General features: G+C 38.1%; 1 protein-coding gene across 1 annotated transcript in view; it reads left to right on the top strand.

The window, feature by feature from the left end:
• Nucleotides 1–15,100, top strand: part of pcdh15a (protocadherin-related 15a) — a 163,929-nt gene that overhangs the window by 16,851 nt on the left and 131,978 nt on the right. The window contains exon 2 of the mRNA XM_053232665.1: nt 5,030–5,147. Coding sequence (XP_053088640.1) covers nt 5,057–5,147 — 91 coding nt within the window. The 5' untranslated portion in view covers nt 5,030–5,056. The remainder of the gene's footprint in view (nt 1–5,029; nt 5,148–15,100) is intronic.

Below are 15,100 nucleotides of genomic sequence, written 5' to 3'. Positions count from 1 at the left end.
TTCTTACTGCAAACACTATTCCTTTGCTGCTGCTGCTGCTGCTGCTGCTGTAATGTGTGAATCATATGAAACTCCACACAGACAGTAACCTGAGCTGAGGTTTGAACAGGGGATCCTGAAGCTGGAGGCGGCAATGCTAACAGCTGCGTCACTGTATCACTCTAGCTCCTAGATGTTATTTATAAAATATCAGCTTGAAAAGCATTGTCATATTCTAATAGTAACCAAACATACAATTTAATATATTATGTAAAACATCTGCAGAATGCATGCAACGATTAAATTTGGCATGAAGGTAAAAGGACACAGGCAGTGGTCAAAAACAGAGCTCAGAAAAACAAAACAAAACAAAAAAATCAGCAAATGAATACTATAATAAAAGAGGTAGAGCTCAGACTACATGTTGGTCAATAAGGGACAAAACTGAGGAGATCTATATGAATGACACCAACAGGCTGTGACCACAGATTGAATATGTGACCTATCTGAATGTTGGGAGGGATGATAGGAGTGCTGTCTTTAATGTGGCTGATTATGATCAGGCCTGCTGTGGTGGTAAAGTCCAGCTCACTGGACGGGTTAATCACTTGAGTTATTAGAGACTTGAGCTCCCCACGTTCTCTGATTACATCTCACAGTGGGTAATAAATAGAAGTGCTGTCTTTGGCAGTCCTCACTCATATTGGCTTACCTTAGGGTGACCTGCCAGATGGATGATATAGGAAAAGAGAGCTTGATGGTGAGAGAATATGGTATACCATTATGTCTGACTGAATGCTAAGCAGGTTCCTCTAAACTTGGTATCTTGTATCTCTGGTAGTACCCCTGTGTGCACACATGACCATGCAAAATGTCCATGCAAATTGAGTATAAAATAAAATTCAAAAGACCTGGATAGCTCATTACTATTGAGATTGAAATTTGACCCAACCATGTGGTTTACAGCTGATGCACGAAACCTACTGCTAAATAGATTTCTGATTGATTTAGAAACTGAATAACAAAATTCTTGATTGGTCAAAAGGTCTTGTTTGCAGTTGTGGGTCTACTGTTTATAATACCACTAAATTTTGCCTTGAAAAATAAATAGTAATAAATAAAAATACAAAACGTCTGGATAGTGCTTGTTATTAACCCAGACTACATAACACAACAACAACAACAACAATATATATATATATATATATATATATATATGTATGTATGTATGTATGTATATATATATATATTGTGTACTCAAAAATGAGTGTATGTGTATTAGAAACATTCTCTACTCCAAATAATTTCTAGATTATTAAGCAATATTTAAGATATGATATTTCATGTCAGGTAACATTTGAGACCTCAGCAGGTCATTCTAAATAAAGTGTGCTGTTTTGATAAGATCCTTGTTTGATAATAACGATGTGGAGGAAAATGCAGAATAACTCGACCTACAGAACAGTGACTGGAGTGTGTGGTGGGACCATAATTTGCCAAATTATATCATCAATCTTTATTTGTTTCACTTCCAAACACCCTTCCTTTCACCCTCAAGAAGTGCATGGTGCTGTAAAGCAACACTGGCAGTCTGATGTTGTGGACAGTAATAATGCCATTGACTTTAGGATTCGTCATTGCTTTGCTAATGCAGGTGTTCTCACTATTAGCTTCTTTACTCATGTTGAGAGCATGCAAGATGGTCCTGTTTGTTATCAGGTAAAAAAAAACAAAAAAAACAATGACACCTATGGGTTAGAATGCAGTGCACAGGAATGTATTGGATAAACCTGGAGTGGACATCTGATTAAAACAAAAATCAGTTGGTCAATCCTAATTAAATACTACGTAAGTTCATTTTTCATTCTTACCCTGTTGGCAGGCTGTGGTTGTCGTATTCAATAAGCAATACATTTAGGTGTTTGTGATTTGATGAGTCTGTTTGGATAGTAATCTAAATGTTGGCTTGGTGCCTTAAATGTGGCGGTCTATTTGGTAACTGCCACAACCGTAGGCAGTTATTCTTGATGGCTGGCTTTAGGAAATCTACTTGCTTTTGCTGTGATGTCTGATGTTTAAAAGCGGATATTGCAGTGACTGTTACCCACTTAACCATCTATAATGATCTCAAAAAATGTAGGCCAAGAGAAAGGTTAACTTTTCTACCCATATACAACAAACTATGTATTAATGCAGGAAAACATCTGAGAAAATGTATTATAGTTTCAAGGATATGTAGTTTTATTGTATATTTTACTTCGAAAATTGCAGTATACGCACATAGATAGATAGATAGATAGATAGGTAGATAGATAGATACATAGCGTCAATGGATTAGTTTTTATTTTAAATTGAATCCAGTGCTCATTTAAGTGCTTGGTAAAGAGGTCAGTTTTTTTCTGAAGACAGCCTGTGACTCAGCTGTTCTGCCAGCCAGGGGAAGTTCATTCCACCACCTGGGTGCCAAGACAGAGAAGAGTCTTGATGCATGTCTTCCTTGTCTTGAGGGATGGTGGGTCATGTCGAGCTGTGCTAGAGGCTCGAAGAGAGCATGGTGCAGAGCGGGGTGTGATAAGTGCCTTTAGGTAGGTGGGGGCTGGGCCTTTTTTTGTATGCAAGCAGTGTTTTGAAGCTGATGTGGGTAGCTACAGGAAGCCAGTGGAGGGAACACAGCAATGGAGTGGTGTGGGAGACCTTGGGGAGATTGAAACAGGTGGCAGTAATTAAATACAGGGTAATGAGAACAGAAGAAAATTGACCATATAAGGAAAGCAGAAGGGAAAAGCAGGACAGATAATACACCGAAGTAAGAAGGACAGGATCAGGACAGCTGGGCCAATTTGTCAGATGAAAAAGACAGGTATATTTCTTGAGTCAAAGTGTATCACAGTGGTGTGCATAAATGATTAATTTGCTGCATGTTTGTGTATGTTTGGGGCCTTTGCTGTCTGAAGTGAAAGCCTAAGTCCTGGAATTTTGTCTGCACTGAATGAATGGTATCAGATGCATGCTGCATCCCAAGTTAACACTCTTCCTTTACTAGAGACAAACACAACAGATACAACTTCAGAGATGAGAGAGAGAGAGAGGAGTTAGTTAGTTTTTATTTCTTACAGTTTTAGCTGTCTGTGGAAAGCCAAAATATATTTTTTTCAAAATTTAGTCTGAGTTCTTTAGTAATTAAAGACTGATAGAAGCAGTGATGGGGACTAATGCCACATTTACACAGTTGTGTTGACTCACACAAATGCTCATATCTGCTTATGATTTTAAACTAGCTTTAGCAGCTTACAGATGCCTTAGGCACAGTCAGTGCTCTGGGATGTGAGAATGTGAATATAGGTGGCAGATCAAGCTGATTCACTCATCTTAATTTTATTTTCACATCATTTACATTGAGGGTTCCATCCACAGAGAGAGCCCAACACTCAAGCAGACAGTACAGACATAAAAAATTGAATGCAGTAATCTCATTTGTCATCGTCCACTGCCAGAATATGATCTGCCATCATACATCAAATACTGGGAAAGAGTAAATTAAACTTTGGATTTGAAAATAACCTCAGGATTTAGACCTTTCCCAAAAGGATGCATCTGTGGCTTGCCCTTAAAAAAATTTTTTGTATAACTGAACCTCATTCTCTATTACTGTCATGTTTTATCAGCAACATAACTCAAATTTCCTTCCTACAAATCCCACCAGCTAAACACTGAGTTTATTTTGTTCTCGAATGAGTCAGTATGGAAATGAAGGCTGTCATGGAGAACGTATTGACTGCATTCATTGAGAGCTTGTTTCTGCTTGTGTGTTGGTTGGGCATTTTTGAAGTGATACAATTTGTCTCAAGGCTGAAGTCTCAGTATTCATAGATACAGTCCCCTCTGAAAGTATTGGAACAGCAATTATTTTGTTTTTGAAGACTGTATTTGCTGTTAAAAAGGTTAAACCAACATGTAGAATAGAGAGCTGTCTGTCGGAGAAAAGCAAGCCATTTTGAAGCTGAGAAAAAAGGGAAAATAAATCAGAGCCATTGCACAAGCATTGGGCATAGCCAATACAACAACTAGTAGTACTGATGTACTAACAACCAGACAGCAAACAGGTCAGCCAAGGGAAAACAACATCAGTTGATGACAGAAACATTGTGAGAACTGTGAAGAAAAACCCAAAAACAACAGTCAGTGACATCACCAACAACCTCTACAGGGCAGGTGTGAAGGTATCACAATCGGCTGTTTGAAGAAGACTTTGAGAACAGAAATATAAAGGCCATACCACACATCATGTAAACCACTCATCAGCAAGATGTAAGAATCGGAAAGCCAGATTGGAATTCACAAAGAAATACAGAGATGAGCCACAAAAGTTCTGGAACCAAGATTAACCTCTACCAACGTGATGAAAAGGCCAAACAATGGAGAAAGAAAGGATCCAAAACATACAAGCTCATCTGTCAAGCATGGTGGAGGTAGTATCATGGCTTGACCTTGCACGGCTGCTTCTGGAACAGGCTCACTAATCTTTATTGACGATGTAACTCATGATGGTAGCAGCAGAATGGATTCAGAAGTCTACAGAAACATTCTGTCTGCCAATTTACAGAGAAATGCATCCAATATAATTGGGAGGAACTTCATCATGCAGCAAGACAATGACCCAAAACACACTCCCAACAAAGTAAAGGATTTCATCAGGGGAAAAAAGTGGAAGGGTTTAGACTGGCCAAGTCAATCACCAGACCTTAACCCAATTGAGCACTCGTTTCACTTCCTGAAGAGTAGTCTGAAGGGAGAAACCCCCCAATACAAACAACAACTGAAAGAGGCTGCGGTACAAGCCTGGAATGCAACAGTTTGGTGATGCCAGTCCATCTCAGTTTGATGCAGTTATTGCAAGCAAGGGATATGCAATTTTTTGCTATACTTTTGCTCACCTAAATATTCGATGGTCTGCCATAAAAGGTGCCATGTTCTAAGTTGTTTAACACATCTAGATGTAAATATCAGGAAATGAAAGCTGAAATTTGACATGACTTTCTCTCTTTTTCAGGTTGACAGCAGACAGCTGTGAGTGAAGATGAGGAGGGCCTTGTGGCTGGTGAGGTGGTTGGGGATTGGGATTGTCTTGCTCATGCCCCTTCCTTACATCAGGGCTCAGGGAGCAGAAGGTAAGCCAGAGAATCTCTCTAGCTTGTCCTAGATCCTGAGAATTAGTGTCTTAGGGCCTTCATAATGTCTGTGTGAGGACAAGAAAGATGCAGACACTGCAGTTGCTATAATTGCTTCTAATGGATTTATAATGGTATATCATATTACATATGTGATACATATTACATATGATATATCTTTTTAATTATGCACATCTCATTTCTTATTTTGGTTCTATATTATTTCATTTTTCTCATTCCAAGACTGATGGAAGCCATTTAAATACTGACCACGCAGAAGTAATTCTGGTTTAGTTAAACAACCTGTTAGTTTTGCCTCTCTTTGTTTAGACTAGTGTCACAAATGCTCAGTATCACTGTCAGTCTTTGCTGTCCTTAACACAGAACCTATTAGTGCTGAACTCTGATAAGAAGCTAATGATATATGAATTGCAATTCCAGTCTGCCACGGACAAAATGACAACTGCAATAAAAGTCTAAAAGTGTTTCTGTGCTGATAGGAGGAAATGAGCTGTAAACACAACCAGACAATTCTGGTTGGTGGGTGTGCGTAAAAGGCATATCGTTCCATAGCTGACATTTTAACTCAGCTCTCCTTGTTTGTTCATGCAATGTTTATTGTTATTGATTTTAGATGATTTGAAACTAGCAGCTATTGTGCAGTCTGTGGGCGAGGGTGATTTGACTTTTGGCTGTTTATGACATTTTCTTCTCGTGTTCTATTATTGTCAGTAATGCCCACATTTCCTTTGCTCACTTAATACCAGAGAAACATTCCCAGAGTCCCCATTTTGATTTATAAAATTAATCCAAAAGTACAACATACCGTCCTTCAGTCTTAATCATTTACCACTGTCTTTCTCTCTGAGTGTGTCTACCTGCTTGCACAATGTAGGAGCCAGTGTAAATAAGAAATATATTATAGTTCTTAATATATCTGATAAACAAGAATTGAATTTTCAGAATTTTCATTTACATTAATGTTTAATTTATTTGTTTGTGTTTGTGAGTCAAGAAGGAGAACTATTTAAAGGTGTGCATAACTCAATCCACTGCTGGTGCCAGAACATTAAGTCTTTAACCATAATATAACTGTAATGGTGTAGCATAAGATGATGTAATGTATACTTGAACTGGGGTTGCATGTGGGCACGGGGGGCAGGAAGCACATAAAGGAATGCATGGATCATTTATTTAACATCTTCCTTCCTTTAGCCCATCTGGGCTAAAATCAAGGAAACAACATAGAAAACCCAGCAAACAGGTTAATTTAGTTTTTTCCCACAATGAAAAAAACCAAAGACTGTCGAAGGAAAGAAAATGAAATGAAAGTAGTGCTTCATTTAAGGTATGCTGGCCACTACAATGATTCAAATGCAATGTTTGGCTAGGCCGCGTGCATGCATTCATTTGAATATACTGGATGGATAGATGGTTGGATGGATAGAGGGACAGACGGACAGACGGACAGTTGTATGCTTTGGATGAATGGATCAATCAAAATACCACCGGTGGTATGTATCTACAGCAAGTGGGAGTTAAAAATGGGTATTAACATGTCACACCTTACCTGGCATTTGAACATTATTAATGTTGATTGTTGATACTGAGTATGCAAACAAAGTGAAAGCAAATATGCTTGCTGATTTCAAAGCTCTCAAGGAGTCATATGTAAACATGATAAATGAGGGAGATAAAAATGAGGATATGAAAAGCTGGTATAAACCTAAAATTGAACAAATTGACACTTTTATTTCCACCATTACAAAATATCCATGTCCCATCTAACGATGCTCATATTTCCTTTTCTGATTTTAAAAGCTTCCCTGAAAATGATGTCTCAGTAATTACCTCTGTGAAAAGAAAAGGTCAAGTAGATCTCATAGAATAAGCACAAGCTCTGGTGCACTATCCACAGTTTCTGCCCCATGAGTGCACAAACACAGAGGGTAGCTTTATTAACCAAAGTTGCTGTTTTGAAGCAAAAGCATGCTCTGGAGTAAATGCAAGAGCAGTTAGCCTGGCACAGAGAGGAACTCAGAGAAAAAAAGGAAGATTTTAGAAATTCAAACTGAATTAGCAGTCATAATAGCCAAAATTATCGCAGAAATGCTGGGAACAGAAATATAAGCATAAATACCATGAATAATGAATATCTGGACAAAATGCAGTTTAGCACAAAAGTTGCAAACAAGCTAATTGTGCCGGCTAAAGAGGGGGGTCCATGTACAATTTCCTGGTCTGCTTAATGCAGGAAATCCATCTTCTGTTGAACCCAGCAGGATTGTTCCGCCACAGGATCTGCAGCAGCAGAACACAGTTCAGACCTCTGATAGCTTTGCACACACCTCCCTGCACACAGCTTAGTCAAGGAAGGGAATTCAGACTCACCCAAGGACACTGCAGGAACGGGATAGTCTATGCTTCAAAAATAGATAGAAAATGCTTCAAAAATAGAAGAACATAACAAGTATTCTTGCTGAGCAGTGAATTCCTTCAACTTTTCAAAAAATTCAGTGTTTTTTTCCCTCATGGAAACCTTTTTCCATACAAATACTTGATTGAAAGTAAAAGTGACAGTGACCATGACAAATTGCACTTTCTTATACAGTACCTCAAGGGACAAGCTCAAGATCTTGTCAAAAGCTGTCAGCACAGAGGCTATCAAATGACTATAAATGACTAAAATAGCACTTACTTTGGTAATTTCAAATGCCTGGAGAAAGTTCTCACCTGGCCTATGATCAAATCAGAAGATCCAAAGGCTTTACAGTAATTTGCCTTGTTTCACAGAGGATGCTGCAATGCTATGAAAGAACCTGAATATTCAGAAGAACAAAACACTAGCTCTAATATGAGAAGTATTGCCTTCGAACTCTCTTACAAACTTACAAACAAGCTAGAATAACTTTGGAACAAGTATTTAGTAACATTCAGGATTCAAGCTCTAGTAAAGGCAAACCCAAAACCACAAAGGGAAAGGCAGTTTTTCAAGCAATGGGGATGTGAAACCAACAGAGCGAACATCCAGAAATGTGCAGAGCATGTCTGTTCTTCAGTGGCAGTCAAAGATTGACATTCTCCTGACAATTCCGGAAACAGTTACACAAGAAGATGATAATTCCTAAGACAGAATGGAATCTGGATGCACGACAAAAACCAGTCATGTGAACAAAGAGCATAAGGCATCTTACCTGCAATACGTGCAATAAACCACATCCCAGAGTGTTACACATGAGTGAAAACATCAGAGCAATCTGTGAGCAGCGCACAGATGGTCCTCAATGCGGCTGACCATTCTGGGGTCGGTAACACTCAAAGCTACATAGATTGTACACTATCAGTTAGCCAGTAAAGGCAAGAAAGTAGAGCCATAAACATCTAAGCATTTATTGATCCAGTTCTGCTACTTTCTTTACACAAGCTTAACATTATAAGGAATAAAACCAACATCCAGCTCTGAATCATGACTTAAGAAAAGGCAGGGAAGATGGGCCATATTCTGTGAAAACCTGATTGGAATGGGCAGTCAATAATTCTGTAAGGCAAGAGTAGAATAGCTGTCTTTGTTATACTGCAAATAGGATCTCTGTCTCAAAGGTGGAAACACTGTTGATATAACAATACAATAATGATTTTTAAGAAAGGTCATCAGATGACCAAATGTCAGTTGAAGACAAAATGTTCATGAAGAATGAAGAGGAATCAATATAACTGATGGACATTATAGTCTAAACTTACCCTTCAGGAGGGATGACCCAATTATGGCCAATAATCGACAGGTAGCAGAGCATCATCTCCTGAGCTTGAAAGGGAAAATACATGAATGAACAATTCAGACCTGAGCACACAGAATACCTAAAAGGTTGGACTGTAATGATACACAGTGTTCAAATTTGATACTGTACAATACGATGGTGCCTTGATACTAGGCATTTCCAGTAAGCATTACCTGAATAGGTGCCTTAGGTTTCCACTTTCGACTGAGTGTTCAACATTGTAAAATTTGATGAGTGTTTGCATGATTCTTAGCAGCATATAAACTATATTACCAAAAGTATGTGGACACCTGACCAATCATACTCATATGTGCTTGTTGAACATCCTATAGGTTTAGTCCCCCTTTGCTGTTACAATAACCTCCACTCTTCTGGAAACACTTTCCACAAGATTTTGGAACGTGGCTGTGGGACTTTGTGCCCACAAGAGCATTAGTGAGGTTGGACACTGTTGTGTGCAAACTGAGTGTTCCAGTTCATCCCAAAGGTGTTCAGTGGGGTTGAGACCAGGGTTCTGTGCAGGCCACTCGTATTCTTCCACAAGAAACATGGCAAACCATGTTGTTATGGACCATGATTTGTGCAGAGAGGCATTGTTTTCTGGAACATCCTTAATGCTGCAGCATACAAAGACATTGTGTCATTGTGGGTGTGATGGTCAGGTGGCCATAAAGTGTATACTGCAACGAAAGCTGAGAGTTAGAATGTGACAAAATTAAACATATCCAGCTTTCACTGAGGTGACTCACAAGGAAGCATGTCTGAAGCACGGGCCTTTTCTTATTCCTCTGTTAGCTTGTTGTGCTCTCAGAGTCAGGTCAAGACAGGTTTTCAGATCTTGTGTTTGAATTTACAAGTCACTGCAGCAATTTCTTTAACATGGATTGTATCAGCAAGGAAAGTCTGCCTAAATGCAAAAGAGAGTTTACTGTGTGCTTGCATGTGTGCGTGCGTGCATGTATGCGTGTGTGTGTTTGAGTGAGTGAGAGAGCTGTATGTTTGTGATATAAAAAAATTAAACCAAGCACAATCATGACAGAACTTTGTCTACATTTAATGTGAAATTATAAAAAATAAAGTGAAAAACAATCAGAAACATTTTAGGGGAAACAAGAAAAAACTGAGTGCATAAGTGTGCACACCCTTTTATAATTGGGGATGTGGATGTATTCAGAATCAACCAATCACATTCAAACTTGTGATAAGTAACTCAGTTGTCAAACTCAGTTAGTATACGCCTGCCATCAATGGTGCAATTCTGATTAACCCTAAATAAAGCTGTTTGTGTAGGATTTTTGACATCTTTTTGGTGGCATCCTACTCCAAAGAGCTTACAAAGCATGAACGGGATCTCATTGTTGAAAGGTGTCGATCAGGAGAGAGTTACAGAAGAATTTTTCAAGGCATTAGATATGCCATGCATCACAGTGAAGTAGTGGTTGGCGAAAAAAATGAGCTCGATTTGTACTGCGATAAAGTTTTCCCCGATAACGATGATAAGCTGAAGGTATTCAAATTTGATAAACTTTCTATTTTCTCATCTAACTTGCCAAAACAGCCAACAGATGCAGCCTGATTAAGCAGCATGTAGGACTGGCATAAAGCAAACACAAGAGCCAGTCAGGCTGCACACGGAATTGCAGGCCTACTTGGCAAGAATATCTAAAGTATGACAAATTTCATTTAAACCCAAAATGCAAAATATTCTGCCATACATTGCCAACAAGTCTGTAAACACTACCAATTTTTCTACACGGTTGAATACACATGGAGTGTAAAAGTGCGTGTAGAAGTGTTGTTAGTCTGCCATCAAGCAGCAGAGTCAATTGAGTGATTTTATGCGAAAAGGCAGAAAACAAAACTTTAAGTGCCATTGTCCTGTAATGAAAAATATAATGCTATTCATCCCATAATTTCGAACACATCATTTCATACACACACTTCATACACAAGTATTCACAGTGTTGAGAATTACATAATAGTGAGTAAACTCCAAACAGTTTCACAAGAAATAGCAGAGAAGCTCAAAATCTGTGTTACAGGGCAGAGAATAATGGGCATGTGCTCTATGAGATTGCTTGTCATCATTGTCTTAGTTTCGGTGACTCAGTGGTACAGTTCTTTAAAAAATGGTTTTCCAGCAGAAGCTTGAAACACAAGAGACTGTTGAAGAGCAAAAGTAGGAAAATGGTTTGCAAGCAGCAAAAAAAAAACCCACTGAATTTTCAGATTATGGGCTGGGGTTGTACCTTATTTTCCCACATCGAAGGTGGCAACTTGTAACCTATTTCATGGCTAAAGGTATGATGCCAATAAGAACATTGGAAAAAGAACAGTTTTTCCATGTACATTTGTGTAATATTTTGTATACTGTATATTATATTTGTATATTATTTTCTGATAAAAAAAATTAAATATTTTAAACATTAATGAATATTTGGTTTATACAGTCTGCATTATTTAGAGGGATACTCTTGAAAAACTGTGACAGTGTCATGAAATTCTATATCGTGATAATTATTGAGATCGATCAATATAGAAAATGTTATCCTTATAATATATTTGGTCATATCGCCCAGCTCTATGCGAAGACAGTCATCAACAAGTGGAGAAAATATAGTACAACATTGACATTACCAAGAACAGGACTTCCGTTCAAATTGATGAGACGATACAGAGAAAACTGCTCAGAGATGATGCCAAGAGGCCAATGGCAACATTAAACTAAGCAAGTACTGGTTGCTCCCTACATGTGACAACAATCTTTTGTATGTCTGGGCTATGGAGTAGGGTGGCTAGACAGAAGCCAAAACATACATATTTTGCAAAAACATACATATATTACCCAAACCATGTGGCAAAATGTGTGAGACAGAGGTTGAATTTTTTGGCCATTATTCCAAAAAAAACCCAAAAAACAAACAAGCAAAAAAAAACAGCACATCACTAAAAGAAGCCCATACCCATGGTGAAGTTTGGTGGTGGCAGCATCATGCTTTGGGGCTGTTTTTCTTCAGCCAGAACTGGAATTTTAATCAAGGAGGTAATTATGAATAGCTCCAGATACTCCAATTCAGATGTCTGCTAGAAAATTGAAGATGTAGAAGAATTTCACCTTTTTTGTACAACATTGACCCAAAGCATACATCCAATCAACAAAGGAATGGCTTCACCAAAAGAAGATCAATGTCAAAGATCAGCCTGAATCCAATTAAAAATCTGTGGGGTGACCTGAAGAGAGATGCCCTCACAATTTGATAGATCTAGAAAGTTTTTTCAAGGAAGAGTGGGAAAATATTGCCAAGTCAAGCTCTGCAGAGCTGAGAGACTCAAAAGGTGCTTCAACAAAGTATTTTGTTCAATCAAAGTGCAATCAAGTTACTGAAAGTTTTTTCTTTTTCATTTCCCCCTAAAATGTTTCTGATTGTTTTTAACTTTGTTTTTATTTTTATTTGCAGTTTCACATTAAAGATGGAAAAAGTTCTGACATGATTTATCTTGGTTTAATTTTTTCTACAAATAACTGCCATTTTAACAGGGGTGTGTGGACTTTTTATATCCACTGTATTTGGTGGATTCAACACAATGTAACGTTTCAGCCGTCAGTGAATGTTTCAGCCAACACCAGACCTTAAAGAAAGCCCCAAAGAAATATACCTTTATACCTATAGAGATCAATCTATGACCCACTTGGCTTCCTGTATCCCACCAATACTTCTCCAGGAGTTCGGTAGAAGGAAACAGAGTTGCGATGGGGAAATACCTGAGGCTACATCTCCATGTGTAGAAAATGTGTAGCTGAACTTGCAAAACTTGAAGACCTCAAAGTGTCACATTGTGTGAAACCACTTGAATTGATAACACCTACACTGGCACAATCTTAGATAGACATCAGAAAAAAAAACACAAGTGACATTTCCACGTATGGAACTTGCTGCTGCTGTGTTAGCTGTTAGAGTTGAGAAAATGCTGAGAAAGGAGTTGGAGCTAAAGCCTTCAACTTTCTGGTCTGACAGCTAGTCTGTGCTTTGCAGATTTTGTACATTTTTGCCTAGTAAGATCGCATTGAATTCAGCCATTATGGCAACAAGAGGGGCACGTGTTAATGCATTTATGAAATGCAAGAAATGGAACCATGACCTAATGTTTCAATGGATAACAGAAAAAGAATGGATTCAGGAACCTGTAAAATCCCTCCCACTCCCTTTTGATGACCCAGAACTAAAAAAAAAAAACACCACAGTGCACAATGCTGTCATCAGTGAGAATAGAAATCCCACAAGTCAGCTACTTAATTGCTTTTCAGGGTGGATCAAGTGAAAGAAGGCAGTGTCGTGAAACTTAAAGGTAATGAGCAAACTTGAGTCACACAATCTATACAAATAGAACCAGTTTTAACCTCAACACAATTACGCATTCTAAAATATACAGAGGAAATTGCAAAGCTTGAAAAAGCTGATTAAGATGTAAACAAACAGAGCAGTATCTACAAACTATATCCTTTGTTAGAAAACAGACTAAGAGTAGGAGGACAGCTACATAAGTTATTAATGTCATCATATTTTGTATAATGGATTTCAGTGAAGTCTCCCTCCATATTACTAAAACACAGCCACTGTGAATGCATGGTCTGACATTAGCATAGATCAGTGTTAATATTTTTGATGAAACAAGTAGGTTTAATCTACATGTACTTTTTTCTTTCATACATATATTGAGATTTACTGCCATGCTGTCTTAGTATTTGAGTAAATATTTGAGTTGACACAGAACGCATATTAGACAATATCTTTACTTTATGAAATATGTTCAGTCATTTAATAATTAATTTAAATAAAAGCCACTCAGTTTGCAGTTTATTAGGAACAGTTGTGCTGTTACCTCTCTGCACAGATTTGATGGACATTTCTGTCAGCCAAGGACATACTATTTAAATAAACAGTGTGATTTAACAGCCTTCTATCCCTCATTAAATGCCAAACCTATGGATATACAGAGAGTATACTGTACCCACATTCCACATAAAGAATATAGAGGACAGCATGAAAAATGGATCACAGTGGCAGAAATCATGTCCTGTCACAACTCAAGAAAAGATACTGCTCATAAATACCACCTCTGTAGATTGAAAGTTATATCCAATTGTGTGATCTGCAGACGTGTTAGAGGTAAGATTGTGGAACAGTCTTGACAAAGCATGTCATGTAGAGCAGTGTACGTAGAGATCACACGCTGGACAATGACTGAGTCACTTTCAGCCTGGAACTATGATAAGATTGAAAAGGCCATACTTCAGAAAGGAATTCAGAGGAGTTTGAACTCCCCAGCCACTTCACATCTTGGTGGAGTGTGGGAAAGGCAAATTTGTATGGCAAGACAAGTCCTTTGTTCCATTCCACATCAGCAAATCCTTGATGATGAAAGTTTACAAACTCTTCTTTGTGAAGTGGAGGCAATTCTCAATAGCCAGGGGCTTTGCTCTGTATCTGATGACAAACATGATCCTGTGGCATTAACTCCCATTCACATTCTTCTTCTGAAATCCCATCCTGCTTTTCCACATATCAGAAGTCAGATATGTGGAAAAAGACACAATATCAGATTGATATGTTTTGGAAAAGATGGACACAAGAGCATTGATCCTTGCTATAGGAATGTACAGCCCTTTGTGGGTCCTGACCTCTTAAAGGAGTAGTGGAGGTCCATCCTGATACTGAAGGGCTAGTAGTCAAATGAAATACCAAGACATGCTCTGGAAAAAGTTACCAAAATCTTTCTGCTAATAGAAGGTGCTGGAATGTCGAGACTTCGCTATTGGTTGTATAAGACATGAAACGATGAGTACATTCACTCTCATCTATTTGTTTAAATTACAAATGTAGACATACAGAAGGCTCTCTATAGTTTCACATATTGTAATTGTTGCCTATTCACAGGTATGAGCAATGTTTAGATGCCACATGTGTAAATAGTAATGTATTATATCAATTTTTTTTCATTTAGTTATTATTAAATTTATTTGTTTTGTGTGTACACATTTTCTGGGTCTGTAATCTTTCTACAAGTGTGATGTAACATGGCGTAGTTTAACAAACCCAGATCATAAACCCAGGTGTGAGAGAATAAAACCTGCATTATTCAGCATGGTTACAGAAAAACCTCACTGCAAGTTTA

Source organism: Pangasianodon hypophthalmus, chromosome 3, assembly GCF_027358585.1.
Source record: "Pangasianodon hypophthalmus isolate fPanHyp1 chromosome 3, fPanHyp1.pri, whole genome shotgun sequence".
NCBI lineage: Eukaryota > Metazoa > Chordata > Actinopteri > Siluriformes > Pangasiidae > Pangasianodon > Pangasianodon hypophthalmus.
The sequence above is the reverse complement of the archived record's forward strand: the minus strand, read 5'-3'. Positions and strand labels throughout refer to the sequence as shown.